This window comes from Musa acuminata, chromosome BXJ3-7 (assembly GCF_036884655.1).
Source record: "Musa acuminata AAA Group cultivar baxijiao chromosome BXJ3-7, Cavendish_Baxijiao_AAA, whole genome shotgun sequence".
NCBI lineage: Eukaryota > Viridiplantae > Streptophyta > Magnoliopsida > Zingiberales > Musaceae > Musa > Musa acuminata.
The window spans coordinates 41,717,902-41,744,598 of NC_088355.1; the positions used below are offsets into that span (position 1 = coordinate 41,717,902).

The 26,697-nt window shown below is 42.2% G+C and overlaps 6 protein-coding genes across 13 annotated transcripts; 1 reads left to right on the forward strand and 5 right to left on the reverse strand.

The window, feature by feature from the left end:
• The first annotated feature begins 2,745 nt into the window (after positions 1-2,745).
• LOC135580867 (uncharacterized) lies at positions 2,746-4,960 on the forward strand. 7 transcript variants are annotated; one of them, XM_065158050.1, is made up of 4 exons: positions 2,746-3,129; positions 3,352-4,025; positions 4,150-4,360; positions 4,444-4,960. In XM_065158050.1, exons 3-4 carry the CDS (start codon positions 4,274-4,276, stop codon positions 4,930-4,932), a joined length of 576 nt encoding a protein of 191 aa, XP_065014122.1. In that variant the 5' UTR covers positions 2,746-3,129; positions 3,352-4,025; positions 4,150-4,273; the 3' UTR covers positions 4,933-4,960. The 7 variants fall into 7 exon arrangements, with proteins under 7 accessions (XP_065014122.1, XP_065014125.1, XP_065014120.1 ...); XM_065158048.1 differs by having other exon boundaries at positions 2,747-3,129; positions 3,204-4,025; positions 4,130-4,360; XM_065158047.1 differs by having other exon boundaries at positions 2,747-3,129; positions 4,130-4,360.
• Positions 4,961-5,211: 251 nt separating this feature from the next.
• LOC103992891 (BTB/POZ domain-containing protein SR1IP1) lies at positions 5,212-8,055 on the reverse strand. 2 transcript variants are annotated; one of them, XM_018829285.2, is made up of 6 exons: positions 7,593-8,055; positions 7,332-7,401; positions 6,642-7,250; positions 6,017-6,556; positions 5,434-5,949; positions 5,212-5,332 (listed from the first exon to the last, which is right to left on the reverse strand). In XM_018829285.2, the coding sequence occupies exons 1-5, from the start codon at positions 7,688-7,690 to the stop codon at positions 5,437-5,439; spliced, it is 1,830 nt and encodes a 609-aa protein (XP_018684830.2). In that variant the 5' UTR covers positions 7,691-8,055; the 3' UTR covers positions 5,212-5,332; positions 5,434-5,436. The 2 variants fall into 2 exon arrangements, with proteins under 2 accessions (XP_018684830.2, XP_009411062.2); XM_009412787.3 differs by lacking the exon at positions 5,212-5,332 and having other exon boundaries at positions 5,357-5,949.
• A 2,875-nt stretch (positions 8,056-10,930) lies between these two features.
• Positions 10,931-15,440, reverse strand: LOC103992894 (ubiquitin-NEDD8-like protein RUB2). Its single transcript, XM_009412793.3, has 3 exons — positions 15,198-15,440; positions 14,368-14,627; positions 10,931-11,291 (listed from the first exon to the last, which is right to left on the reverse strand). Exons 1-3 carry the CDS (start codon positions 15,288-15,290, stop codon positions 11,174-11,176), a joined length of 471 nt encoding a protein of 156 aa, XP_009411068.1. The 5' UTR covers positions 15,291-15,440; the 3' UTR covers positions 10,931-11,173.
• Positions 15,441-17,184: 1,744 nt separating this feature from the next.
• On the reverse strand, positions 17,185-18,564 carry LOC135642174 (uncharacterized). Its single transcript, XM_065158092.1, has one exon. The coding sequence runs from the start codon at positions 18,422-18,424 to the stop codon at positions 17,327-17,329; it is 1,098 nt and encodes a 365-aa protein (XP_065014164.1). The 5' UTR covers positions 18,425-18,564; the 3' UTR covers positions 17,185-17,326.
• A 966-nt stretch (positions 18,565-19,530) lies between these two features.
• Positions 19,531-22,731, reverse strand: LOC103992895 (protein TRIGALACTOSYLDIACYLGLYCEROL 5, chloroplastic). The gene is made up of 4 exons (XM_009412794.3): positions 22,476-22,731; positions 22,330-22,374; positions 20,030-20,062; positions 19,531-19,954 (listed from the first exon to the last, which is right to left on the reverse strand). The coding sequence occupies exons 1-4, from the start codon at positions 22,513-22,515 to the stop codon at positions 19,797-19,799; spliced, it is 276 nt and encodes a 91-aa protein (XP_009411069.2). The 5' UTR covers positions 22,516-22,731; the 3' UTR covers positions 19,531-19,796.
• A 198-nt stretch (positions 22,732-22,929) lies between these two features.
• Positions 22,930-24,286, reverse strand: LOC135642175 (lysine-rich arabinogalactan protein 18-like). The gene is made up of 2 exons (XM_065158093.1): positions 23,544-24,286; positions 22,930-23,306 (listed from the first exon to the last, which is right to left on the reverse strand). Exons 1-2 carry the CDS (start codon positions 24,096-24,098, stop codon positions 23,214-23,216), a joined length of 648 nt encoding a protein of 215 aa, XP_065014165.1. The 5' UTR covers positions 24,099-24,286; the 3' UTR covers positions 22,930-23,213.
• Positions 24,287-26,697: the final 2,411 nt, after the last annotated feature.

A 26,697-nucleotide genomic window follows, 5' to 3' on the forward strand; every position in this document is an offset into this window, starting at 1 on the left:
AAATCGTTTACCATGAGGTGATAGATAAGATAAATCATACTCATTTTCTCTATTTTAAGATTTTATTATACCTAAAATTATTAAATATTTTTCATAAAATAAAATAAATGGTATCGAAGATCACTCAATACTATCCTCCAATAAGTAAAAAAGAAGAGTTGCTAGTCGAAAGATAGCCGAGAGAAGCTCATGTCAACGCTCTTCTCTTATTCTAAAGTTTATATTGGTTTGATATCAATTTTGACATCAATTGATATAAAATTTATATCATTTGTTATTATTATATAAACATATAAAATGAATGATATTGAGATACATGTTTCGATGTGGTATTTAATCAAATCCATAAGCATCGGACGGTAAATATAGACAACCAAAACCGCAAAAGTTTGGGTTAATATATATATTACTACATTTAACTTGCTAATGTTATGTCCACAACGAAATAATGTATATAATGATTATCAAATCTGATTAGGGTTGATATATGTCATGTCAATGATTCAACCCAGAAGCTTGAGATAAATCTTAGTATATATAATTGCTTCACTGACCCAGTTATTTATTTATTTATTTTAATTTTAGTATTGATTGTCAATTTGATCGAGATTAATATATATCGATTTAAGAACCAATTAAACCCAAAAGATTAAGCTAATAGCTTATGGGTCAAAACCTAATATATGTAACTTAACTCTTTTAATCCTTATCAAGATCATATTATTCTCTTATTTTTATCTTTCTTCATCTCACACACATGTGGAGATTCATTGTACTAATGAACAGATCACTAATCAGTAGAGCTACGTGTGAATTATCTCCATCACCATCAAAGCCCCTGTCTTGTTTGGGTGGAGGAGGAACAAATGCCCCACAAGTGCCTCAGGTGAGTATAGGCTCAATCATAGTGTTCGAAGAAAGATCAAAGATATCGGAAGTGGCTTTTTATTGAATGATTATTAATCTTAGAAATTTAAGCTTTTATGTAATAAGTAAAAGATCAGTCGTGAACACATTCATGATTAACGAGGTCAGATTCTCTTCTTCTATCTCCACATTTTAATGCTAATTCGAAAGTTGAGGACTACATCAAGAACTTACTCCCGACATTATTTTTCTTAGGAGCCTTGAGATAGACACCTCCATGAGAGGAGAGATTAAAACAGAGTTTCGATCAAACTCAAACTATGTTGGTCTGATTATTTTACACAATCAACTATCACTTCGGTCAATATCATTTAAAGCTAAAATGAGGGCTCATACGATCTAGTTTAATGGGATAATTACTCTATCAACTTTATTCAACCCAAACTATTATCTAAAATATTTAAGTTGAAATTTATAATAATACACCCATCACATCTTTGTAAGTAAATCTTAATCTTATTCACTTTTGATATAGGATTAATGGGATAATTAGTCTATCAACTTTATGTAACGTAAACTATTATTTAAAATTTTTAAGCTGAAATTTATAATAATACACCCATCATATTTTTATAAATAAATCTTAATCTTATTCACTTTTGATGTAGGACTAATTAAGATGTTATAAAAATTGATCATATGTTTAGACGCATAATTACTGAGGAATAAAAAAACCAAGACCTTATAGATACTAGAGTCATCATTTACCCTCAAAAATATCTTTTAAGATTCATTACAAAAGCGCAACATTGTGTGTTCATAAAATTTCTATCGAGCTCTTAAGTCATCAAGAGAAATGATGATTTTTTTAGATACTAAAATAAAGATTTTGATTAGAAACTCAGTCGTAAAGTTTTGACTTTTCTTAGATAGAAAACATTATCACAACTTAAGCAAAAGTTAAGAAATTACTTGCCTGTCGATTACAAGATATGATTATATGGTAGTGCGTATTTTTCTCTAAGATAAGTAATTCAATGAATATGTTAAACAAGTCTAAGGAGAATCATTATATTAATTTTGACCTCATGTTTCAAAAAATCCAACTAGATTGATCATTAAAATTAAGAATAATAATCATAAAGAGAATTTTCTTTGTGTGAAAAGGATAAGTTTGTGTTGATGGAATTTGATTCTAAGACTTTACGATCAATAGTTTATCAAATAAGATATCGAATTAATGAAATCTTCTAAAACATTTATTAGATATAATAAGCTTAAAAACATTTTAAATACGATTAATGGAGTAGTATAAATATAAATTTATCGGATGAGGTTTTAAAAGATTAATGGATTAAATGGGTAAAATTATTAATAGTAAAATTATTAATATTAATCTAAACTAAGAGGATCGAAAGCGAGAGACTTGTCTTGGAATATGTGACCTCATCATTATCGCTTCATTCTATTGTTCTCTGTTTGGTATGATTGCAAGGGGAAACCATAAGCACATTTACCACCAGCCGAACCCGCCACCCCCTTGCGGCTGTGCCTCCCCTCGCCGGCAACGCACGCGCCACTGTCGGCCTTCTCAGCCCTGAGTTCATATGAGATGACGAAGATGATGTTGAGAGAGAGAGAGAGAGAGTACGAAGAAGAGGGAATATAGAGAGATGGCAATGAGTTGGTCGGTATGTGTTGTGTCATTTCCTCTCCTGTCGTGAAGTAGATTTGTGCGTCCTGTCGGAATCCCGTTCTGAGTTCAATGATTCCCGTTTTGGCACCGAGAGATTAAAGCTGCAATTATACGACAGTAAACGAAGATGATGGAATTCAGCGCATGAGACAAATGTGCATATGTACTCCGTGACTCCCATTTCGGATCTGAAAACACACCCCAAGCTAAAGAAAAGACTCGAAAGTCTATGCTTACACAAAGAGACAAGTAATAATGATTATGGCATTCCAGGATACATGTGGATCTGCCATGGCAGGTTTAGCTTTTTGTTTGGAGATAATGCAGTGCACCTAAAAATGAATGGGTCTTCTTCTTATTCTGTCATTGTCCCTTCTTGGCATTGTCTCGAGGCATCTTTTCTCCCTCCATACATACTTCAACTGCAGTTGGCCAAGCTATTGCATTGGGATTTGTTCCAGTAGAGTCTGTGTAGAGAATCTTGAGGTGCTCCTCTGCCTCATCAGCAAGGAATGCTGAGTTCCATCTTTCCATAGCACAGGAGTGAAGCTGATAGAAGACTTCAGGTGAGGATTTCCTTTCACCATTTCTCCCTCAGATTATATAGCGAGTAATTTGGGAAAGCATATATTGTTCTTAGATTTCTTCAGCTAATATCAAGGGGAAGAGGATGGATGGACCCTGTAATCTTCTTCTTCTTCTTCTTCTTCTTCTTTACTGGACTAGAAAGTGGGCTGCTTATATTTCCTCCAGATGACAAAACATTTACTGTCAATTTCTTTTCTTAGGTGTTGATCTTTGTTTCACCAAGAAACATCCTTCCGTGCTTCTGAGAGTTACTCAAGTTCCCATACAGAGCAGTTTCTTTGGAAGAAACTGGTTGAAAACCTCTCACCTCCTCAAATAGTTTGTGGAAATGATCTACTGAATCCTTTTAATATGCAGGACTGAGCTCAACATGAAGAATCATAGTCTCAGACTGTTTAGAATACCTACTCTTCTGTTGCTGAACATGAGACTGATCTAATCTTACTTGTTTGTCATCACCTTTCTTCCGATAGGCAGAGTTGCTGCAGACTGAATAATCTGGTAGAGCTTTTTTGCCTAACAAAAAGAAGCTCAGATGGGTACAATCAAGAAGATTAGCTGACTGATAAGTAGCCTAGCTTTTGGAGGCAACCTGAATTCCTATCCTTTGCTTGATTCAATCAACTTGCAACACTAGTTCTTGCAGGTTTTCATTCAGTTCTTGGAAGACAGAATCTGAAGCAGACAATAGAGTCCAGAAGTTGCAGTGTCTTGAACTCCATTCTTGATGAGTGATGTCCTGAGGCGTGCAGAAATTTAGTTCTTGGCACTATCTTAAGCATCTTTCCTCTTCATGTATGTATGTATACATGAACTGCAATTGGCCAAGACACAAGATGCCAAATGATCATTAAATGATGAGATGCTCAGCTCGGTAATAATTATGGGACCATTGTCACTTGTTCACCATTTGTTTTTTTTTTTCTTGAAGGAAATGCTTATTTTGTTCATCAGCTTATTTTTCTGAAACTTTTGCAGATCAATCAACCATTGTTTAGGATCATTTCTTCTTCAAAAGATTAGCCAAGAATAGCAAGAATCCAAAACAAAATTGGCCTTATCCAATAGAGCATCCCAAGTATCACTCCCCAAACATCATCTTCACTCCATTTCTGAAAACCCATGGAGAGATGCATGAAGCAGTATGACAAGGACTACATGGAAATGAAAACGATCATGTTAAAGCAGGAAGGAACTTTCAGACACCAGGTAGGTTTTCTTTCCCTGTGGCTTAGTCCTACAATGAAGAAAGCCTCTGTCGATTCTGAGTTCTATTCACATGCCTGATTCAGGTCCACGAACTCCATCGTCTGTACCAAATTCAGAAGCTGTTGATGTGGAATACAAAGCCTGCTGCCATGAAAATGCGACGACATATGAAGCCAGAAACCGAGTTATGGAATGTAGAGAACGAGACAGCATCTCACAGAAACTCACACAGGAGGCAACCTCTTTGTTCTCTTGATCTGGAAGCCCCAGCAGAGTACATCAGAAGGCACAATGGAGATGAAGAGAGTGAGTTGGAGCTGACACTTGCTACCGGAAGCAGCAGATCTCAACGGAAGAGAAAATATGCTACGTTTACTTCAGATTCAGGATCAACCTTTTCTTCATCCTCAATTGAATCTGGGGGTTTAGTCCCAGATATATCCACCAGGTTCAGAAATGAAGGAAAGAGTGGGCTCAACATCGAGGAACAGATGAGACAGGATGCAGCAAAACAACCTCCTTGGCTCTTCCAATGTACCAAACAAGACATGGTGGCTTCTTTCAGATTGTAATGATTCATATGATTCTAGCTTTCTACCACATTTGACCTCTTAGTCTTCTGCTGCCTAACAAATCCAGTGAGGCATTGAGATCATGAGCTAAAACAAGATGAAGATGAGTAAGAATCAGTGATAGGAGACCACTAACACAAGAATCCAAAGGATAATTTCCCCTAAATTGTCATTCTTCTCCATGAACGAATGGAGGTGACAGCTTACCCATCAGAAGTTGGATGGAGAAGGATCCAATTCCGATCTCAAACTTGTACGAGTAATCCACAGGGCAATACATAAAGAATACAGTATTCACATATGTACAAAGTAACAACGGAAACTACATGCCTCGGGTTAACCGCTGCAAACATCTTTCTCGGTGCTATCAGAGTTCAAGCGAAACATGGATTGCAGATGCCTATACAGACGATAATGGGAACGATCAGAGGAAGGAGGTGACAATTTATTCATCACTAGATGTGAAAGGATAGTATACATCATCACTTAAGAGATACTGACATATCAAGAGATCGAATGTCTTCGATCTTTGGGTGGCTTTGTCCGACCTTTGCTGGAGAAAGGCTTCACACCGTCGGCGTGCGTGAAGGGGTAGAGGCGCCCGAGCTTCTTAGAGAGAGAGTTTATGAAGGACTTCTTCGGCAGCGGAGGCTTCTGTGCAGATGGTATTTGTCCTGATGGCTTCTCCACTTCCTTCAGCAGCATTCTCATCCTCAGCAACTGCATTCTCAGGTCATCGTTCTCCCTTTGCAGGCGCGAGAGTTCGTCCGTGCCTCCGCGATGTTTCGTCGAACATGGAGTCGACCTGAGCGACAGCGCAGGAGATTCTCCCCCCGTGAAGCTTCCGTTCGTTGCATCTCTGAAGCGCTGCTGCTCGTAGAAAAGAACCTGAACCACCGTCTGCACCGGAAGCCTTTCGTTCTGAGCCGCGTGAGCACAAGCCTCCCTTGACAGTTTCTGGCAGTCCATCAAGCTGCAAACCTTCTTCCTCTCCTCATCAGTCAATGACGGGTGAGCCTGCAAGTTGAATCAGTAGCAGCAAATCACGGATGAGAAGCAAAAGAAGCAGAAGCAGATGTCTCACCTTGAGGTATATGTCAATGGCTCTGTACATCCCATCTTCGTTAACTCTTGCTTGCTCGGACACCAACTCACCAAGGCTAATAAACCTGGCGATCGTCAAGTTGGGATCAGATGCAATCTCCGCAAGGTAGCTCTCCATCAGCCTTCCAACTCGCTCCATGTCGCCGTGCGGTGGCGAGATGTAGTCGTCGTCGGTGCTGTAGCCAATCCGGCTTCCGTTGACCTCATGCTCGAGGTAGTTCATCAGTATCCTCTGAACCGTGTCGACGTCGAACATGGTGTCGCCATCGAAGGTGAACGAGGGAATCAGTAGATCGTCTATTACTGCCTGGCCGAGTTGCAAGCCCATCCTCTTCTCCAGATCAAGCCTGCATGCCACCGTCGTCTCCAAGTAGATCGCCGCTCGCAGAAGCATGGAAAGGAAGCTCACCGACATGGCGTTCCTTTCCCTCGGCAAGAGACTCACCACTGTTTCTAGTATTATCCTCTTCTCATGCTCGTCCTTTGGGTCCATCTTCTTCCTTCCTCTGCCGAAGATGTCCTGCATAAAGCTAACAAGTTCAGCTACAAATCCATTTCTCAAGCATTTTTCTGTCATATATAGAGCATCAGGGATTGTGGCTCACCAAACCTCGCAGAGATTTCTGCGCATACAACATGATCACTGGTCCAAGAGCATACTGTTTGAATCCCCTACCCTTCATCGCCATGAGAACTCTTTGAAAGGTGTCGATTCTAAGCACCGTCAACTCCTCTGCCCACCAATCAACGATCGCATTCGGCTGCGACGACGAAGAGAACCTCTCCTGGAAGTTGTCCGTCCTCGAAGACGAACATAACTGGCTGTCGTTGCAGGCCATGTACGCCACCGCATCGATGCACCGGCTTACCAGCTTCACCTTCTCCGACACGGGAAGCAGCTCCTCCGATTTGTGCAACACGGTGACCGCAGCCGAGAGACTTAGCAGCGCGACTTCTTCCAAGTAAGCCTCCGCTCTACTCACCAGATTCCCGACCGTGTAATCTTCCGTCATCTCAAGGTACTCCGCGACACAACGAAGCATGGCGATGTTCTCTGCGGTGATCTCGAAGTTTACGCCGTAGCAGTACTTGGTCACGAGTTCGAACGCTTCCGCGCCACCGGGAACGTCAGGGATTTCGATCGCTGAGGTGTTCGGCTGATTGGCTTCCGATGCCAGCCTTCGGATGTATCCACATTTTGAGACCAGCAGATACTATGTGGAGAAGAGACGATCCATTAGCAATGACATCGAATCGTACCGACCTTCATAGGCATCACTCTTGTTTCAATTTACCTTGTGCAAAGGAAAGATTGATCCTCCGACCTTCACATCGATGTCGCTCGGGACCTCCGGAGAGTAAATCCTGCAAGAACCAGAGGAAGACAACAATATGACTACTCCGACACCGTCACTCGTTCAAACGAGAGTGCAGAGAGTATAGCAGAAACAGATAAATTGAAATCGAAGAGTACATATAACAGAGGAAATCGGATGAATTAAAAAGCTTAACAGAGAAGAAAAGAATTCAAGGGTGGAAGAGAGGAAGCAGCGTACCATTCGCCGGTTCCCTTCATAGCAGTGGAGAGCAGGTGCTCCTTTCTAGGGATGGCAGAAGAAGGTGGTGGCGGAGTCTCCTGATGAGCCCCCAGCATTCCTGTGGCTGCAGAGGTTTTATCGCTTCTTGCTGCCGGTGGTACTTATCTTGACCGAGCTGCCATCACAGCAAAAGAAGTGAACGGTATCGCAAGGGAAAAAGGCAGGAAGAAGAAGTAGAAGATTGGAACATGGAGTGGTGACACCGAAAGATGTGGTGAAGGTTCAAAGGAGGAGGAGGAACACAAATCTGCTGCTTTTTGTTTCTCACATGGTTGCGTCCTCATTTTTGTCGGGTTGGACGTGCAGATAGATATGTATCACACTGTCCTCGACCAATCATGTAATCATGTCGACCCCCCCATCGTTAGCCTCGGCTTCCTCCAACTCTATCACCACTGTTGACGAGGCAAAAGGTGCCTTCCAAAGTGCGATGACAAGTCGGAGTTCAAAGCAGTGCTGATGATGACGTCACAATGGATTTGAATCAAAGCCATATATATATATATATATGTATATATATATATATATATATACAAATGGATAAATTGATGGTCCAATTTTCGACATTTGCAATTTCTTGACGTAGTCATTTGCTTTAGCCAAAATTTCTGAGTCGTCGTCAGCTGAGTGGGCGAGAAAAGATTTTTGGCGGGCCCACCTGATCCAATCAAGCGAATCCAATCGCTGCGAATAGTAATTAGCTCAGCGACAGCCGCACACTTGGGAATCGAGATGAGCGACTGCTGCACACAAGCGAGAAAAGAAGACAGAGTAGCTGAGAGGAAAACGAAAGCGACGACTTTGTTCCTTCTGTTGGGCGAGGCATCTCTCGTTCAGAAACCGCCGGTGGCTGATCGAGGATTGCAGACGAGACTTCCGCCCACTTGTCTGCTGGCTTCCAGGCGATAGGAAAGAATTCGGGAGATGAGACCCTCGCCATTCCTTCGGAGCACAGTATGCAGACGTCTCCTCCCTGTTTATTTGAAAAGCACTCCCCGAGGCTCTCGTGGGAAGGATTTTTCCAGCCTTCTTTAAATCACAATTTCGGTTCCGATTTTGATTCTACTGATTTCGATTTTAATTTGAATCGTTAATTTTTTTATTTATTTTTAATTAAAATTAATTTAAAATAATAAAAATTATGATTTTATTTTTAAGTTTTGATGATAATATTATCTTGAAAAGTGAATATATTTTAAATAAAATTTAATGACATAAAAAAAATTGATATAGAATTAATAAAATTATAAAATATCAATCATTATGAGTGTTACATGTCCCGATCACTCCTTTGGTTGATAGGCCAAACAATTATTACTTGTCTTTACAAAAGATCTCTTATTTTTATTTCTTTATCTTGGTCCAATCATCAATGTATACTTGAGCCGCAACCGATGTAAAGCTCAAATTCAATCGTTGGACCTTTCGAGTTAAAACAATTAATCCAAAGAGCATACTAATAAGGAATCTATCATCAACACGTGGTTGTTACGTAAGATCAAAGTCACCTTTCACCGTCAGTCTACGTAGACGAAGATTTAAAGGTAATCATAAACTTTCTTCTCTTCCTTTCATTTGTCACAAGAAAAGCAATATCAAGCTTCATTCTCATCCTTTAAGGTATAAAAATATATTTCAAAAGGTACGTCTCTCTCTCTCTCTCTCTCTTTTCAGAATTACTCAAGACCTTGGATCACTAACTTGAGTGTCGAAGGGATTAGATTAGAAAACCACTCCCGACCTCGATTTTCATATAAGTGGTACTTTGGGAGCATGATATTTTCATCTCGAAGACACCTCGGACAATCCTACATACAAGAGTTCGAATCACGTCAAGCTAACCAAGACATCAATAATATTTTTTCCTAATATTTTGGCGTTAGAAGGAGGGCATGATGTCGCGGGAACATCCACCCCCCAATCCTCTCAATAAATATTTTTAGGATCGCCCAAGGTTCACGAAACTACTAACTAAAGGAGCGCCCATTCCTCGATAGTGGAGTTTAGTATATCATCAGGGAGTTTAGTATATCGCCACACCACCACTCTACTCTACTCAAATTCGAGACCCAGTTGGTAGATTCAATGGATGACTCCTTAAGGATCCAGCTCCGACAGATGGATTAATGCTTAGACGAGATGCAATGGGAGTTCCACCGGTCTAAGGGGGAGAATCCAGTTGATCCCACCTTGAGTCAGTCCTCATCCATTCAAAACATCCAAGATGAACTAATCCTCACTAACTTTTGTCGTTGATAGTAGTATCGACTTAGTAGAATACATTGTCACCTTCCACGCCTATATGTCTTTCTATAATACCTCAAATGCAATGTGTCACGCGTTCCTAACAATGCAAAGAGGCTTATTGTGGGAGTGGTATACTTGCTTAAAGCTACTCTAAATCGGCTCCTTCGCTTAGCTCATAAAAAAGTTCGAGATTTACTTCCTCATAAATATACACATAAGACTATCGGTAATGATGTTGCTCGAACTCAGGTAAGGGAAGGAAGAGGCACTCTTTGACTTTGTCACTCAATTCACTAATACAATCTAAGACAAACAAAAAGCTCATCTTGTTGAAAACCCTCGGGGAGCATCATATGTGCAACAGAAAGTAAAAATGAAAATTGGTTTTCCAAAACAATCTTATCAAATCATTGGACGAAGATCAGGAGTGTAAAACTAAAATAAAAAAAAACTTACGCAAGGGGTGTGAGACGTTCTCATATAAGGGAACTCATGTTAGAAAATCTAAGATAATATCACATACACAACGAAAGAACAAAAAATAAAAATATTAAAATTTCTCATTGAAAATAATCGTCGTGCACAAAAATCCATAAAACCAAAAACTACATGTACAAGAAAAATTGTTATATAGGAAGATCGTATATCCTTGAGAGGATGAATGAGGTCAATTATTCTCCTCTCTAACGGTGATCGACGTGATAAGGACTACTCCTCTCTAACGATGATCCAATGTGCACACTAATTAAGAAGAGATTGTCCCTTCTTGTTGTCCACATGCCCCAAATAAAAATTACAATTTAAGAAAAAAAAAGAGACAGGAGAATAAAAGATAACAGCTAAAAAAAACCTAATTTATAACCCTTTGATTATATCCTATTTATAAAGATTTCCTATCAACTTAATCATAATGAATATTATCGTATTGAGTATTAGATCTCTATCCAACTAACAAGACTTGTAGGGACGTCTTAAACCAGGCATAACAAAGAAAAATAACACTTGGATACAACCTTCACTAGAGGTGTCCGAAAGCAGATCAAACCACGTGAATCATAAAAGCACATTTTTGGATTTCCATAAAACCAAAGCATCAGTTCATAGGTTGGTGATGTACAGTTCATTTACTTGTGGAGCAACATTCAAATTCCTACGAATAGTAGCAACAAGTGCAACACAGCAACCCAGTCCGCTTATTACATCTTCCAGACAAAGACACTGTCGCTTGTCGATCTTCACTTTTCCGCAAGAGCTCCGGAACCCATGGCAACAGGGGGAACCGCACTGGATACCTAAAAATTTTGACATCCACCCCTCAGAGCAAGCACAAGATGGAGGACAGAACCTCCTTCGATGTTGTACTCCTTAGCAGTCTTGTCATCAGCTAGTTGCTTACCCGCATAAATCAGCCTGCATTTGGGTTATATACAAGAAAGATTTTAGTGGATCATGTGTTACAGGATGAACATGCTCAAAGACAAATAAAATTGCAGCAATAGCATATTAACAACATTCATATGTGTTGACAAAAGAATCACTTGTGTTACAAAGAAAATGCTAGACGTCAGTGATGTGCCAAAATAAGAAGTCAACAGTCCATGATTAACCAAAAAATTTTACAAGATGAATTTGTGTCTGATGTGTCGTCTCCGAGCAAGTGTAAGCATAAATGTAAAGTGGTAGTTCAAGGGATGAAAAAAGACCCGTATAAGAAATGTAGATGTGCAGTTCAGATCTCAACAAGTGGTCAATAAGATATTCATAGCTTACTTAAAATTACTGAAAAAATATACATTCAGCTTCATAAGAATTTACAATTAAATGATTTACAATTCAAAATCTAATACTACTCTCATGCAAATGCATAATTTGTTCAGCTAAAAACAGAATCTACACCAAGTATTATTCAGCCAATGGCACCTACTAACATATTGCATATTTTAATTAAACCATGAACTGATTAAATATATAGCCTTTGCATGAATATGTTGTAAGAAGAAAAATGATGTTGGGTGGTGGTAGATGTAATTCTTAAATAAGGATGACATCCACAATTATTGAACCTTAACTGCCAGTTTTATTTCTGAACCAGTTATTTTATGTGTTGTTTCATTTCTGGCTCATGAGTTTTTTCTTCTTCGGGTAGGGATTGGAGAAAGGTTGATTGTCAAGTTCTGTCGAGTGAGACTTCTGCATATTGTTCATTTTCCTTCACAGGATAGGCACTGCATTGAATTCTCAATTTTTGACAAGAAAATATAATTACCAAAAAAAGGTTAAAAGGGCCATCCAATACAATAGGTGGAACAATGTATAGCAAAGAGGTCATCTAATTACTTGAATGCCAATACCTATCCTTACCCAAATAAAAAGAAATAATTAAATAACACAAATAAGTGAGCATATACTAAGATGAGAAATTTTGAGTTAATAACAAGGTTCTTATTGAGAACAAGGCCACATACCTACATGGACAAGGGTTACATATAAACATGTCAAAACCCCACCAATGGGATAACTAACCGATCAGCTTGATATGCCCAAATCCACATTGTCTAAAATAATTAAGCTCATGTTATTTATTATACGTTCATCTAGCCTCGTAAATCAATTCAATTCTTCTCCCACAGACAATGTGAGACTAATTTTGAGGTGTCACAATCTCCACACTTAAGACTTGATATCCTTGTTAAGGTCCAAACATAATTCAAAATCATCTTAATATGGCATATGTTAAGTCCAGCCTAGTCGTGGCAACGCCAAGATGTGCCTCCAGCTACTTTGCAGCAGTGATTTAAAAAACGCTAGGCGCCAAAAGACGCCAAGGTCCAAAAACACCTAAGGCGCTAGGCGCTCGCCCGAGCGAAGCGAGACGCTAAAATATAAAAATATATAATATAATTAATAAATATAATTATTTAAAATTTTAAATAAAAATATGCTATTAAATTAAGAAAATCTATTAACAATATTGAAAATTAATCATTTCAAATAAACTTAATATTAACAGTATACTGTATTCTGAGCTTGCTGACTGAGAAACGAGGAAGCAACGGTGAGCGACGGCAGCGGCGAGCGGTGACAGCAGCGAGCAGCGACAGCGACAGTGGCGAGCGACGATAGCGGCAGCAGCAGCGGTAGCGAGAAAGGGAGCGGGAGCGACAAGCAGCAGGAGGTGCGAGCGGCGACAGCGGGAGTAGGAGCGGCGAGCAGCGGGAGGCATGAGCGGCGACAGAGGCAGCGTTTGCGAGCAGCGGCAGCGGGAGCAAGAGCGGCGAGCAGCGGAAGGCGCGAGCAACGACAGAGGCAGCGTTTGCGAGCAGCGGGAGGCGCGAGCGACGACAGAGGCAGCGTTTGCGAGCAGCGACAGCGGCGAGCGACGACAACGGCAGCGTTTGCGAGCAGCGACAGTGGAGAGCAGCGAGATCGGGATTGGGAGTGGCAGCGACAGCGGGTTAGGGTTGGGTAAGGGTTATATCGGTTTAGTTGGTTCGATTGAACCAACAAACCAACCAAACTAGGACCGAACCAGACCTAAAATCCTGGTTCGGTCGCCTTGGTTTACCCAGGCGCTCACCCGAAGCGCCCAGGCGGCGCCTATTTGAAGCACACCGCCTGGGAGATTAACGAGGCGCTCGGGCCTCGCCTCGCCTCGCCCGAGCGCCTTTTTCAATCACTGCTTTGCAGTAGTCATTTCCAACTTGGGCCCTTCATCATGTCTTGTACTTGTCCATTCTGATACATTTGTCATGATCCAACCCAACTGGATAACTAATTTATTCACTTGATAGGCCTACAATCACATGGCCCAAGATGTTAACATTTGAATCAATAATAATAGACTCATCTAGCCTTATATATCGACTTAATACTCCTTCCACATCTACTGCAATACTAAACTTGGGTGTCATAAAACATGCATGGGACAAAACATAAACATTCTAAAGAACTGTAATGGAGATTGACTTGACTCGTTGAGTATGTGCCAAATATAAATATGCTGTTATTTTGTTGTTTCCAATTAAAATTATATAATTTCAACCGATAAGCAAAGTTTTTCTTAAAAACAAGATTAAAAAAAATTCTAGCAGTTGATAATGTACAATCTAAATGAGCAACAAGTAACATTATAACAAAATTATTGTGCATCAGCAGTACCACACACATACACTCACACACAAAGGATGACAGTGCCAACATGAGTCTGAATGAAGAAAGAGACAGTTCTTAACACTATAAAGAAAAGAGTTTAATATCAGGAAACACTTTGAATAAGGCACAACACGTCTTGATGGTCATCCATTATCACATGATACTTCAAAATAAAATATGGATCTTCACATCCAGACTGGTCTATCACATATGAATAACTAAATGAGCAACTCAAACAGAAGACACAGTAGTCAGCTTAAATATCTTACAAGGGAAAATGAATACCTCGTAAGGCTTAAAAACAAGTGAGAGATTATATATAAAGAGAGAATACCTCTGCTGTACAGGTGGAATCCCTTCTTTCTCCTCTACTCTCTCCTTGATCCTGTCAATGGTGTCAGTGGGCTCAATATCAATCTCAATTTCCTTCCCGGTGAGAGTCTTCACCTTGATCATCATTCCGCCCCTAAGCCTGAGGACAAGGTGCAGAGTTGACTCTTTCTGGATGTTGTAATCAGCCAGGGTTCGGCCATCTTCCAGCTGCTTACCTGCAAAGATCAATCTCTGCTGGTCTGGAGGTATCCCCTCCTTGTCCTGCAAAAAATGTGAATTGCTCATTTCCATATATCCGCAAGGCATCATCTTTTACCAAAGATGTGACATGGCTCGTGTTTCCATGATGTCAAAAGTGCCTAAAGATATCCAACAGTAAATTATAGTTCTGTTTCCACAATCTCGCCCTATTTTTACTAAAAAGATTGCTAGCCTATACCAAATCACCAATCTGTATAAACCCCATACTATACTGGCCACTACCAAACCCTGAATGATTGAAAGAAACAGTCATGCAATCAATTGGGGCCGAAGTAATCACTAAAAAGCACGAGAAAGATAAAGACAACAAACAAATATTCAAAGAAACTACAAGCAAAAGATGATCCAAACAAAAAGAAAGTAAAAGAAAGGCTTCAGATCCAGTGCTGTTGAGACTCAAAAAGAGAAGGAGGGAAAAACATGAAACCAAGAAGGAAACCCCTCAAACTCCAACAAAACCCTTTAACACATTGTACAGCAGAAAAGATCGAACAAAGAAGCATGTCTTGCGACCTTTACAAGCATCTGCCAAATAGAAAGAAGAAGATGAGGAGGAGGAGGAGGGAAGACCTGGATCTTGGCTTTGACGTTATCGATGGTGTCGCTGCTCTCGACCTCGAGGGTAATCGTCTTCCCAGTTAGGGTTTTCACAAATATCTGCATCCTCTCGTGCTTGGAGTCCTCCTCTTCGGCCTCGTCGCTGCTCTCGCGGAGAAGAGGGTTGACAACGGCGGAATAAAGAGCAAGGAATCAACCAAATCGGCCGCGTGGAATGAACGCGGACAGCGTGATCGCCCTCGATAAGCAACACTGTTATAGCTAACAGACACAAGCCACAATGAATTGCTTACACTGTTATTGTTCTGTGGGCGGGCCGTTTTGACTGTGATATATGTATTGGGCCGGCCGGGCCACGTTTGTGGATTCTTAGAAATGTTGCCATGACATCTATGTTTCCAAATCTATCTTATTATTATTTCAGGTTCTTATAAGTATAAAATATTATTCAAAATTAAAATTAAAATCAAAATAAAAAATATTAGTCATTAATACCAAATTAGCCAACCCGGTCGTATATCGTCTTTAGATAAGGGTTCAAACTCTCATCAAAGTGTACAATCTCATTCAATATCATATCGAATGATACCGGTATAACGATACACGATACATGGTAAATACTAATATTTCGAATGGATAAAAGATGAAAAAATATTAAAATATTATTTTAATTTTTTTTTAATTTTTAAAATTAGGAGTGGATAGACAACAATTCGCGTATAGACTCATGCCTGGATTAATATATATCATTCATCGTCATGATTTAATGTATATTAATCTTGACCGATTTGATTTATATAATTTTTTATATTTTTCTCACTTTGACCATTTCATTAGAGATCTTACAGGAAACAAGAGCTCAAGGCAGTAAAATGATAAAGATAATAATTGGTTAAGCAAGGGCACAGATGCTTCCCTTTTTCTGAACTCAGTGGATTCTGAGCTTGTTTTCTCAGGTCTCTATTCTTTTACTGTTTCCAACTTGTGCATCAGATTACATACTTTTAGCAGGCTTTGATGGCCAAACTAAGCACTCCTGAGACATAGTGCTGCCACTTCCTCTGTGGAAGACTCCTTTATACTGAGGCTTCATCCAACTCATGATGGCTCAATGTTAGTGATGAAGTTGATGGTTGTACAACACATCTCCCACCTTGTTGAAAGAATCCATGATGAGGTTCGACATTAGACTAATCGATAGTGTTGGAACTTGGAATTCAACATCAAGAAACCCTTACAAAATGGACAGAGAATAGCATGTCACCTGTGGCGTTGGCCGCTCCGAAGAATGTTCCATTTGTCTGCCAGTTTCAGTAGGATAGAGTTCGATCGATCCATCGTCCGTTGGAGTCTCCACATGCACAAGGAGCTTAGCAGCAGAGACTGCATCCAAGCAACCAGTCCCAAGGCTTGAGAGATGCTGTGGGTGGATGACCCAAGCTGCTGGCTCCGCATGAGACTCTTTTACGCCATTTTGCCTCCCAAACTAAGGACAAAGACACAGTGCGCCTTTTCCTTTGCACAAAGCAAAGCGGAAGCCTTTTCCTCGTTTGATTCTTTCAAGCTCCGTCCTCCTTCGGTCTTTTGTGCTTTACTGTGGTGCAGACTCATCGGAATCGGTGCCATCTCTCGTTGGTCGTGCGTTCTCGTCTTATGTTCTTTATCTTGCTACGAGGCGCGTGACTTCATGGTTGAAGGAGTGGCGTTTTAGCCTTCAGGTGTATTGATGTTTAGGGACGAGATGGGAGAAGTTTACATGATTGATAGATTCTTGTAGTTGATTCTTCTTTTGCTCCGTTTAAAGCCTTCATGGCAGAGTTCTCGAGCAGAAAACAATCAAACTTTCCTTGAGGAAATTATTCTAAGGGAAATAGGCACACACCCAAAGCTCCCTTCTCCACCACCATCAAAGCTTCTCGAGCAAAAGGCACGCTCTTATCATTACCTCCCACTTAGAAACACAAAAGAAGAACAAAAAGCTCTACAAAGTTGAGCAGGTTTATGCATTGGAGTACTCCAAGAGATGAAAGAAGAGAAAAAGAAGACAATGCAAATGAGAAGCCAGATGGTGGACGAGTCAAACCAGCTCTTTGACCACCATGCATCTCATCTTCCTGTTGCCTTTGCAGTCGAGAGACCCTTCAACCATTCAATTCTCCTCTACTCCTGTGCGTGGTCTGCTGCTCCTTTTTCTTCTTTGTGACCCCCAGCTTCGGTATGGCGACCGGCTCCAGCGCGTCCGGGGAGCACTTGCAGCTGAACCCACGCCCGGCGGCCTGGGACGCTGCCTTCTTCTGGACATCTGCGGGATTCTTTGAAGTACTACGGTTTGTACCTCTTAGAGCCTTCTTTGCATCCTCGGCGTCGGCATTGCTCTTCCTGCCGCTGACACTGCCGCTGTTCGACCTTCGCGACCTGATGTCGTATAATTCGATCTCGGGGGCCTTGGCGATGCCCAACCGGAAGATCCCCCACCCTGGTGGCGCAGAACTTGTGCTCCTCCGCCGCGCGTGGGCGTTCCTTAGGATGCGAACCTGCGGCGTGGGACTTGGATGAGCGTAGAAGTTGTTGGACAGTGATACCCGGGGGTGCTCGCAGGTGCTGCTTCCATGACTGTTCGACGAATGACTCCTACTCACACAGCCACTGCTGCTCCTGCTGCTGCTGCCGCTGCTATTACTCCGACTCGTGCTGTTGAAGCCCAATCCCAGAACGGTAGTGGAATACTGGTCGAGTGAGTCGGACATCGACCTGCTCCGGCTCGGTGGCCGGCTGGCGACGAAGAATCCGCTGTCGGAGCCAACGGAGGGCCGCAGTGGAAGAATCTGGCCCTGGAAGAACACTTCATCGGCCGCGCACATGTCGGTCTCGGCCGCATGGGAAAGGAGGCCTCCAGCCACCGATATCCGGAACTCGAAGTCCTCCTCAGCGTCGCTGGACTTGCACTCGCCATCATCATCTTTGTCGGCGGCCACCGGGAGATCCGAGGGCGAAAGGGACACCTCTTCTTCCTCAATGGCCTCCCGTTCCTCTGATGGAGTCATTGTCGTTGCTTGGACTTGTTCCACCTTTTCTTTGGAGGAAAGGGCGGTCGAAGGAAATATACAAGTGGTGGAGACTCGAAGGGGTAGCAGTGGAGCGAGGAGAGGATATAAACTAAAGGAAAGCGAGGCAGGCTCACTGTATTCTAACTTCTCGAGACATTCCCACTGTATTGGCCTGTGGGCGGGCCATGGCATGCCCCCTTTATAGGCAGCCTTGAGAAACTTCTTTTTCTTCCTCAAGGATCAGATCTGGCATGCTGGATGTGATGATGTTGTGTTTATGTCGTTGGATTTGAGTAAGTGGAAGTAGTTAATGTAGAGTGGGAGTTGATAGGTTGGCCTCATGAAAGAAAAAGAATACCTATGAGAAGTTGAGTGGTGCTGAAGGTTGTACCTTGAGAATGCTGATAAGTTATCCTGGATTTATGTCAAGTTGGAGAGCCTTTATTTATCCCCTTTATAATCTCTCCTTATTGTCCTAAAGGATTCAAGGGGTGCAGGTGGGAACTCATACACCAAGCAGAGGCCAGGCTGGTCTTAATCTTCTGTAGTTACTGCATGCCTCTGTTTCTTAATGCCATTGCAAGAATCTTAACCAACCCCATGTCAATGATAGATGTTGGGGCCATTACAGTACCATCATCAAATTCTGATGCAAATGAATCAATGGGAGAGCCAACACATGCAGTCCAGATACCTGAAAATTACAGAGGTTGTTAATAGAGGTAAAACTATTGGCAAACCTCTTGTGTGCTGCAACAAAATAGCATTTGGGAAGAGCATGTGAAGCAAATCAGAACACCTGGTGATGACAAAAGGAAGGAATGGACCAGGAGAGGCTTGCAGTGGGGTCCCATGTTGGCTCCAAGCCTAACCAGAAAGGGGGCTCACGCATGGAAGTTTGGGTCTTTTGGGGTTTCTCTGAGGTGTCATGTAGTATGTGTGATGCTGGAACTTTTGGAGGCTAGCCATGGGAGAGAATTCTGAGATGGAAGATGCTGTGAGTGCACAAGATAGAAGCTAAGTCATGCTGTAAACCAAGTATTTTAGAAGTGTAAATCAAGCAACTTGTTGGTGGATTACAAGTTGGGAGTCTGTGATGCTTCCATTTCTGCCAGTTCCTGGATTGTTTAGCTGTTTCTCTACCTGGTAAAGCAGCAGTAGTGTACTCTGGACAAATCAACCATGACAAACTCTGGGTAATTGTGAACTCCTTGCATGGAAGAAACTATGACAAAGATATTGTAACCTATGAGTGTCAAATTTTGCTAACTATCAATTAGAATGAGACACTATCACGATAAGATAATATTTGATTTTAATCAAATCAATATTGTCTTGCCACATCAGTCATGAAACATGCAGAATTTTGTATTGTCACAAGCCATGGTGTCTCTGAAATTTTACCGGAATAGTATGGTTCTCTGATTTGATGTCACACATCTACATCTAAATTACTAATCGTAAAACCCAAAGATATCTGATCATAGAACAATCATGGGCGGTGAAAGCAGTAAAAAGACTACTACACCTTCCTGTTATGACAGTGCCCGTGTGGAACTTGAATCTATTGAGCATGCTTCGAGGAATCTGCCACTGATTTATCTCTCGTCCCCTTATTATCAAATTCAATGCCCTGGAAAGTGACTTTGGAGGACCGGTATTTGCAACCAAATGCACTGCCAAAGCCCCAACCAAGACCAAGTCCCACTCCACAGCCTCCCCCTATCCATGTAGAGTTTTGAATTAGCGTAAAAGGTATAGCTATATCAAGTAAAGTTCTAAGCGAGTGATACTTACCAATTCCCATGCCAAAGGTATGCAAGGGCATTCCTGGAGATAATTGAGAAAAAAATCATCAGTGAACAGGTTATATGGGTTAATAATTGTCATAACAACAAGAATACCAGACCTGAGTTAAGAGTACATGAACCTGGAAGTATTCTAGAACAAGATTTGTGGGGCACTGCTTAGGCATCAGTAATTTCAATGGACATGTTTGACAAAGTTAACTATAAATGGATCCCATTACTGGTTCTGTTCAATCATTTAAGGTGCCTGCCAAGTTGTAATATGAAGCATGCAACTAGAAACAATGGTATGGCCACAAAATGCACTTGCCAGTAGCAATCCCTAAAAAATGTGAAACAAGGGAGCACACAGAACAACGAGTTTTTACATTCGTTTCCCTTGGAAGTGGTATGTACTTTGGTAATTCAGGAACAAGGTTGTATGAAATTTGAGATAAAGGTAGAGAGAGTAACATAATATTGGGCCCCTTTGGTGGGTGCAGCAGATAACAAATAGAATGTCCTATTTCACATGTTACAGTGAATGGAACAAAGAGGGTGCAGTATTATGTTGTGGAAGTACATAAACCAGATACTTCTGCTACATTTGACTTGTTCGGATTGATACAATTTAGGTGAACCAGATAGATACTTCTGCTAAACCATAATCATGCATTCAATGTAGGTGACTGTTCGGATTGATTCTGATCTTGCATGTCAGCTAACTAGTGTCTGGTGAGTTGTGCTCATATCTGTACAGAAACATGGAATAGTAAAAGAGAAAGCAAACTACTTTCATGTGCCCCCTTAGTTTACTACCAGATAAAGTTAAATCTCTAGAACATAACAGTTGTTCTTCGATAAGCATCTTTCAAAAAAAAAAAACATAAAATTGTTCACTGGCCCTGCAAAACATAAACATAAAGTCAAAGAATGTCATCTCCTATGTCTGACAATTTTTTCTTCTTCTAAAAGACATTGACAAGCATAAATCATATTTCCTGTATAAGCTTTTCCCAAAGACAGCAAGATTGTGATTGCATAGTTCACACTGAGGTTTAGAAATTTAAATCCATTATGTTTAGCTTCTCCCAAAGACAGCAAGATTGTGATTGCATAGATCACACTGAGGCGTAGAATTTTAAATCCATTGTTTTTCAGTAATCCTTTAATAGTTGTGTCATGCTCTCCATCATTTTCTTCTGCTTATAAGTTTATTACATCCTCTTTTTTGGAGTATTGAAAATTAAATCTAGCTTACATTAAGAACAACATCAATTCTTGACTGGGTGATGGAGAAAGATGCTTACATTAAGATCATATTTTTCAGATGTTAACTAGAATTTGCCTGATTATGTTCCCAATATAACATATTGTCAGCACATAATTGCATCTGATCAATTACACGACTAAAAGGTCACATTCAGATACTATGTTCATTCGTCTTGAAGGTTAAGTATATGCATCTTTAGCTTCTAATATTACATACAAATTTACTAGAATATCAACATCTTTTATTTTTTTTGTTATCAAGCTTATCCTTTTTCAGCAGTCGTAATTTAAAATCATCCGGAGGTTCATCATAGTCTTGTTCTATGATGATCATGAATATTTTTTTCCCCTTTGCTGTTGTGGAGCATGGCCAGATGTTTATGACAAGAGAAAGCTTAATAAGTCATCCATAAGGAAAAAAATCTCACACAGGATATTAAAACTCTAAGATGGATAGCAACAGATTCAGCTAAGTTATGTAATTGAATAACATGGCTGGTAGGAATTAGGTAGGTAATCTATGCATATTTGATCGAACATTATCATCTTAGATGACAACAAGCTAAGAAATTCCTATCAAAGTACTTCCTCTAGCAATTTTTTTTTTCTTTCTATCATCTTAACTTCGTGAACTCCACCTAAACTCTTTGACAAAAGAACTACTCCATTTCCCTTCATAAAATTGCACATCCCGGGATGTCACATTGGACTACAGATCTAAACCTTTCAATCCACACTACTTAGCACATCAACTCAAAGCCCTAAAATTGAATCAGTAAAGATGAGAAGGGAACACCTCCTGATCATCGACTAATTCAGTTGATTGCTCTCACTCTATATACGACAAAAGCCAGTTAGAGATCTCCGAGGAACCCCTTCTTGTTCCACCTTGCCATTATGCCCCAATTCAAGCAGGAAAACAAACGATTACATCGGCAGCGTTTCAGCATAACAATCCAATAGCCATCTCAAATTCCACATTTCCGCCAACCGCATAAAGATGAAAGGCAACAAAAAGAAGAAGGATACGGGAACTACCTCCAAAGCCCCATCCAATTCCAAACCCGCATCCGATGCCGAACCCTGAGACACAACATGGACATGGGCAAACACAAATCAGATTGATATCGCCCTCGTTCCAGATAGCAACAGCCGCAGATTTTCCAGTGGCCATGAGTTCATACCAAGGCCAACGCCGACGCCATCGAAGGTCGTGAGAACCATGGCTCCTTGCGGCGAATCGACTCCCGAAACTTGAGGCGAAGCGAAGCGTTCTTGCGCGAGGAGACGGGCGGGGCCAGGAAACCGAGCTTATCCGCGCCGTGATTCGTGCGACCCAGTGGACGGCCACCAAGGCTTCACGAGTTGCGGTTTGATTCAAGCGCAAAACCGGTGCAATCGAGAGCCGAATTCGGCTCAGCCCGAGACGGACCCGATTGGTTCCGACGGCGTTACAAAAAGGTTTGGGAGAACTGCAAAATATACGAACGCAAACAAACAAGACAACGACCAGCATACATCCACACAGCACAAGGGCAGACGTCGTGCCGACAGGTGGCGTTCACGAGACGACGACGACGGTCATAGATACAATATATCAGAATCGCCACATATGTGAGTCTTCTGATTTATACAGTGTTTATGATCCCACATGGTAACGTATAATAATACTTAATGCACATGAATACCCACACTGGACAAAATGTTTAGACTGGCATGCATGTGAACTGATCCAGCACACCATAACAGTAACACACCAAGTGAGGAGAAAAAAGAATGCACATCACTGACTCAAATAAAACTTAATTCTACCACAATGTCTCCTCTTGAAGTAAACAAATCCAAATGAACGTGGCACACGTAAATAAAAATAAAAGTAGGAGGGGAGAGAAGATATGCTTCTGTGTGCGTATACGCCAGCTTCATATCCAGGCCAGTGCGGCGAAGCCCAGCGGCAGAAGCCACGCCGCCGACATGCGACCTGCTACTTTGTGTCGCAGCGTCTCCGCACCACTCTGCATTGATCACAACCAGTTAAGGCAATGGAAGCTTCATATTGGGGTGTGAATTGACCATATCTCATGCATGTTATTGCCATGGTTAATTAAGGCTTCCTATGTTGGAGAAAGTGAAGGGAATCTTACACGGTCTTCCAACACTTAATGCACTTCTAATAAACGCCAATTAGTGTAAGTAGTTGGTGTACGTGCATGTGGAAATGTGGACGTTCTGGGGGGAGCGGGACGTCTTACGGTTTGGTCAGCGGCAAGGCTGGGTGCTGGCGACTCGCCGGTCCCCGCCGGCGACTCGGTGAGAGGTGCAGGAGGGGTGTGTGCTAACGGCGCCGGGGCGGGGGCTGCGCTATGCTTCTTCTTCTTCGTCGTCTTTGGCTTCTTCTTCTTGCTCTTGCTCGGCGCTGGCGCGGGCACATCCGTTGGCTTCGGCGGAGCAGCGGCCGGGACCGGAGCAGCTGGTGCCGGCACCGGTGACGACAATGTCGGCGGAGGGGTAGGCGGAGAACTCACTGGCACGGGTACCGGCGGAGGTGTCATGGGGGCGGGGGCAGGCGGGGCAGTGGTGGGGGCAGCGGCGACGGGGGCTTTGGCTGGGGTGGCAACCGGAGCTGTGGAGGGGGCGGGGGTTGGCTTGGTAGGGGCGGCAGCGGGAGCGGGAGTGGCAGGCTTGATAGGGGCAGCAGTAGGGGCGGGGGTGACGGGTTTGGTCGGGGCGGCGGCCGGGGATTGGGCGCCAGCGTGGGACGCCGCGACGAAGACGAGGGCAATGAAGAGGACGGCGCGGTGATCCATCACGAACAAGGAGGCGTGAAGAAAAGGCGTGGAGCGACGAGTGGGAGTTGGGAGGCGAAGACTAAATAGAGCGGGAGCGAAGGGGCGCGCTTGGCGTTCGGGACAAGGGAGGGCCGCCTTGCTTGCGGGACGCTATACGCGATCGCACGACGCGAGCGATGGTTCATCCAAGGAACACTTTTACGACTGCAGACACGGTCGAACGAGGGCGTGCGCAGTCCGGAGGTTCTCTACATCCTCCACCCGTGACTTGCGTTGTGACGTATCCCGGTGTAACGACGTGAAAATTCTCCATCCACACGGCTCGCATGTGGACTTACGAAGCGACATGCCGGCAAACCTACCGCGCGTGGGCCCAGGAAGGTGGGTGCGAGACTCGTGCGTCGGGCGAGTGGCGTGGTTTAGCTGGTCACCCGCTGGAATCGAACCAACTGGCGGAGTGTCGTCGGTCGGTGCTTGCTTTCCTTGGGGTTTAACCATTTCTGTTAGAGTGGCAAGGCGCGTTGACTAAAGAAAGAAAGAAAGTGGATTCGAGTCTGCTGTTTGCATGTGACCTGGTAGGTGAGCAGCATGTGATTGGTTTTGTTAGAAAAAATTATTATTAATATATTTATGAGCTAAAGTGATCTCGAACGTATATGGATAGGATAATTCGAATAGTCTTCGACGTAAAAATAGTGAATAGAAGTCCTTTATATTAGGTTTAATATGTTATTTTATACCTTAGAGGATGAGAAGAGAGTTTGTGATTACCTTCCTCGTTATAATAGATAAGAAGGAAGCTTATAATTGCTTTGTCATAAAGGATAAAGAGAGATCTTATGGATAAGAAAGAAGTTTGTGTTTCTTTATTTTAATTTTTTATCCATGTAGGCAAATAGATGAATAGTTGATAATAGATTCTCTATTATTTGTCCCTCACCTTGATTGTTTGAAAGCATGGTTTCTTCGTCATGATAAATTTTGGGTCTTCCCTCTATCATAGTGGATTTTGAGTCCTCCTAGTAGGTTTTCAAGTCTCTCTTTTTACTGTGGTGGATTTCGGATCCTCCTTTCTGATAAGTAGATAAGATTTCCTAACTGTTTGAGGAAATCTCTCTACTCTGTTGAGGGAGGATGGAGGATATATTAAACAATCAACTACTTCTACAACTTGTTTATCTATTTATTTTCTAACATGGTATCAGAGCAGTTCCTCCTTGGCGACAACAGTATCGCCGTGTGTTAGCCAAGCGGCCACAGTAACATGCTGCCTCTACCGCAGCAGCCTTCGTTGTCGCTTCCCTCTACACAACGGCGCCTCCTTAACGGCGGTGTCCTCCTCCTCAATAGCTACGAACGGCGAACGATGGTGTCTTCCTCGCTCAGTCTTCCTTGCTTAACGACGGCTGCTGCGTCTTCCTCCTTCGCTGTCGCGGCCGCTTCCCAACCAGCAGCAACCGCAACTGCTGCATCTTCCTTCCTCTACCACAACAGCTTTCGCTACCGCTTTTCTCTATACATCTAATTGCTGCAGATTTCTCTCACTGCAGTTTCCTTGAGTAACACTGCAGATTTTCGCGGCCATTTCCCGATGAACCGCAGTCTTGAGTACCGTTGCAGTTTTCGCAGCTATCTTCCGGCGAACTGCAGCCTCTCCAATTCGCTGCAGCAAGCAGCAATCCACAACAGCGAACCATAGTCTACATCTAATTGCTGTAGATTTCTCTCATTGCAGTTTCCTTGAGTAACACTGCAAATTTTTGCGGCCATTTCCCGGCGAACCGCAGTCTTGAGTACCGCTGCAGTTTTCGCAGCCATCTTCCGGCAAACTACAGCCTCTACAATCCGCTGCAGCAAGCAGCAATCAACAGCAGCGAACCACAGTCTTGAGAATCGCTGTAGTTTTCGTGACCATCTTTCAGCAAACTACAACCTCTACACTCTGTTGCAGCAAGCAGCAATCCACAGCAGCTGCCGACAACTTTGCACTGTTGTAGATTGCTCAATCTACTGCAGCAATCTATAGCAGCAGCCCCCTCCCTCATTCTCCACTTCTTCTATAAAAAAAAAAAAAAAAACGAAGAAAAAAAAAATGTCTTTGTTCACTTCTTCTGATGTTTCAATTCCTGTAGGGACTCCCACTTCTTGTTCTTCTACAGGCTTATCTCCATCAATGCTGTCAGGCTGATACCCTTTAAGTTATCAAAGGGTGGCAACTATGCGTCCTGGCGAGCTCAATTTTCTAATCTTTTATTTGGATACGACTTGCTAGGTTACATTGATGGCTCTTTCAGATGTCCTCCGGCCATGCTCAACATCCCCGGCGATCTCAGTCCAGTACCCAATCCAGCTCACAAACTGTGGCTACGTCAAGATCGTCTCATCCTCCAAGCCATTCAAGCTTCAGTTGCTGGATATGTTGCTCCCTTGATATCTTCATGTGTGACAGTTGCTGATGCATGGTCTACACTGCAAACCACCCTGGCAAATCATTCGCGTACTCGTAAGCTTAGTCTTCTATCCAAGCTTATGGTGACAAAACAAGAGGGAAGTAGTATCTCTGATTATCTACAACACATCAAGGTTATCATTGATGACTTGGCCTTAATAGGTCATT